Source organism: Nelumbo nucifera, chromosome 1, assembly GCF_055504915.1.
Source record: "Nelumbo nucifera cultivar China Antique chromosome 1, China Antique-T2T, whole genome shotgun sequence".
Classification (NCBI taxonomy): domain Eukaryota; kingdom Viridiplantae; phylum Streptophyta; class Magnoliopsida; order Proteales; family Nelumbonaceae; genus Nelumbo; species Nelumbo nucifera.
In genome coordinates, this window is record NC_142649.1 from 119,124,301 (window position 1) to 119,127,613 (window position 3,313).

General features: G+C 41.3%; 1 protein-coding gene across 1 annotated transcript; it reads right to left on the reverse strand.

Moving 5' to 3' along the window:
• Positions 1 to 285: 285 nt before the first annotated feature.
• LOC104601727 (WUSCHEL-related homeobox 4-like) lies at positions 286 to 1,450 on the reverse strand. Its single transcript, XM_010265169.3, has 3 exons — positions 1,121 to 1,450; positions 741 to 1,022; positions 286 to 575 (listed from the first exon to the last, which is right to left on the reverse strand). Exons 1-3 carry the CDS (start codon positions 1,334 to 1,336, stop codon positions 423 to 425), a joined length of 651 nt encoding a protein of 216 aa, XP_010263471.1. The 5' UTR covers positions 1,337 to 1,450; the 3' UTR covers positions 286 to 422.
• Positions 1,451 to 3,313: the final 1,863 nt, after the last annotated feature.

Consider the following 3,313-nt stretch of genomic DNA (forward strand, 5'->3'; position numbering starts at 1 on the left):
TTGATATGACGCATGTTAGATTCAAATCCAACGTGACGTGGGCTTTCAGCTCCGTGTACATGCAAGTCAATGGGCCCCATCAGTGATCAAACCATGTCATCAGTAAGGAAACACAAACAATGTGCAGTGGCCACACTTCACTTCACGGGGGGGCAAGTGCGTGGACTTCAGTGTCCTTGCCTCGCTTTAACTCCAAAGTTAGAGTTTCAACAATGTCTCTTAGTCAAAAAAGGATCCGCCATTAACGAATAAAGAGTAGAAAAGCGCTTGGTTGGTCAGAGATATAGTAGGAGAGGAGCCAATACATTGACAATTTAACAACTTACCCGACTTTCTTCTTTCCCCAAACAAAGAAAAAGAAAGAAAGTAAATCAAATAACAACAAGGAGAGACTAGAAGCAAAATTCAAAACCCATCGATCGTCATCTGCCTTCCGGATGTAAAGGGAAGAGCTCCAGAGTTTTATCTCCCTCCTCTCCTCCACACAACCTGCTGCTATCCTCTCCAAAGAATTCCACCCCCCAGCTTCGGTGTTTCCGTTTGTAGTGACTATCTTCCTCTCTTTCTACTTCCCTCTGCAGTGTTACCACCACCAAGAACAATACAAACTATATATATTAATATTATAAGTTCAGAAGTACAGAAAAGAAAAGAAAAAAAAAGATAGGGAACAGAAGCAGTCTAGCTAGGAGACTAAAATTAAAAATGCAGTAGTACTGCTGATGAGTGCTGACACCTACACCGGGATCCAAGGTAACAGTGGTAGTGGGCGGAGCTATCCTTGGAGAATGGGTGAGACCCAAACTGTTGCGTTTCTGTTTCTGTCTCTCCCTGGCTTTGTGGTTTTGGAACCAATAGAAAACGTTCTTCCCTTCGATCTTTCCAAACTTGCCAAGCTGAGCAGTGATTTGTTCTATCTGGTGCGCGTTGGGAGTTCGCATTCCACCACGGTAGAGCATCTCTAGGATCCCTATCTGTTCCTGTGTTGGGTTCCACCTCGTTCCACCGGAAGGAGCCTCCACCTTCAAATAATTTCAATTTCCCAGTAATTATGTATTGATGTTATAGGTTTTAGAAGAACTAGTAGTAGTGAAGTATAGCGATGACTTGTGTTTGTTACCTGAACAGGTTGTCGCTTCTCATCCGTGGATCCTGCAGGCTTCTTAGGGCTACTTTCAGGCTTGATGAAACTTTTGAGATCAAGATTGGAGACACTGTCACCGTTTGTAAGCTTGGGTACAAGCGGCCGTAGGCGCTTGCAGCCAAGTGTGAGGGATGGTTCGTGCTCCCAAAGCCCACGTGCAAGCTGATGGACCTTCATGTTCAAGCTTCCCATGGGGGAGTAGGAGACGCTGAGACTGAGTGGTGATTATATATAGGAATATTCAGATGAGAGAGAGAGAGAGAGAGAGAGAGAGAGAGCGTGTGTGCGTTCTGCGTTGTGGTAGGGGGTTAGAAAATGGGGAGTGATGAAGTGGTGCCTGAGAACAAAGACCAAATGATGAGGTGAGGTTGACTTGAGATGAAGAGAGAGAGAGAGAGATAATTGGGTTTGGGTTTGGGTGGGTGTTGATTGTTGAGACGGGGATACTAGTGTAATGTGGGTTGGCCCGTCAAATCGGGTCGTTTTTCTTGCTTTAATGATAAGGGGGTCCTTGCTTTTCGGTGGCCTGTTTGGGTTCTCTACTTCTCTTCTTCACTTTTTATCTAAAGACTAAAGTGGAGGAGGGGGAATGAAAAAGATTCCTCCAATCCCAAAACTTGAAAAATGGAACTCTTTCTTTTAAAACATACGGACTCTGAATGCCGTCTTTAAGTGGTAGGAGAATGTTGGAGCCAAAAACCGAATCTATCTGAAACCAATCCACATTTCTTTTTCTTTGGGAACTGTCTTGCTTACTGTAGCCCCCCAAATACAAATAGTATAAAACCACCGAACCCACCTTTTCTAACCACATTTCATTTCAAATTTCTCAATTTATAATTATATTATACATTATACCTACTTCCTCTTTTTCCCTTCACTATAGGAGCTAGGTATTCAATTATATATCCATCTCTAAAGAGGTACACATACTTGATATTTTCCCATGTAACCAAATATGGAATACTTTACTATGATTTCTCACCGCAAGAGTTAAGATTGTCCTACTTTTTCCATCAAATTCAAAAAATCAAAATAAAAATTTCTTGTGGGCTGACCCAACACAATTTTTTAGCCCATATCCCTCGTGTGTAAAGTGTAATCTATTTAGGCTCGGTTTGTTTTTCGGTATATTGTGTGTGTATGTGGTAGGGGGTTGGTTCCCATTTACCAACAATCCTGCACACATCGGTAATGGTGGGCAAGTGTGTTCCCCTAAAATGACCTTACCTGTGTAAGTATTACCTGGGAAATATCATCCGATTAAATGCATTTATCCACCAAAAAAATAAATGGGGCCCCGGGGTGAATCATTTTGGTAGATAGAAGATTAAACATTAAATTAACGTGATTCAAACTCCAAAACCATCCTTCATCTTAGGGTCCGTTTGGATCGGAATGAAAATCCTTCGGTATTTGAATCAGAATGGTCTATTCCAATAGTTTGTTTGAATATTTTGTGTGGATGCTTCGATGCTTGTCAAAGTATGATTAATTTCAAGTCCAGTGCCTCCTAAAGTGATCAAAAGTAGGTGTCATTGGCGGTCTCTAGACCCAGGATGGCTAGAGTGGTGATTTTGGACTCCAAAGATCTCCTGGTAGTGACTTGTTTTGGAAGAAACTGTTATGTTCTTTGAGAGAAATCACCCCTAAAAGTTAGCTGTTAGAGAAAGGGAACCCAAAGACATATATACCCCACAACAGCATTCCATACTACCGATGTGGGATAGCTCATATTAACATCCCATACTACTAATGTGTGACAAATGGATCGTAATAGAATCTCAAGACATTTTCAGTGTTTTAAGCAGAGGCTATTGCTTTGTAAATAGGTCTTTGACTTTTAATTGAAATTGTCTATAGAAAAGCAATGTTGGAATCAATCGGATTGTCAATCATTGGTGTTAAGTTTAGAAAAGAATGGGGAGGATTGGCCAAAGGACTCCTTTTGTTTTGATGAAAGACATTCCTCTAGAGGAATGGATATAATGAAGTAGCTCATGAAGCAGAAGTGCATGTGGTTTTGCCCAGGATGCTGAAGTTTTTGTTGATCCGCCAGATTGGTTGGAGTGTTGCTTAGAAGCTGATAAGATTAATAGTAGTAGATGTCCAATTTGTTCTAGTTCTAGTGATATATAGGTTAGTGTGGTTTTGTGTGTTCATGTTGAT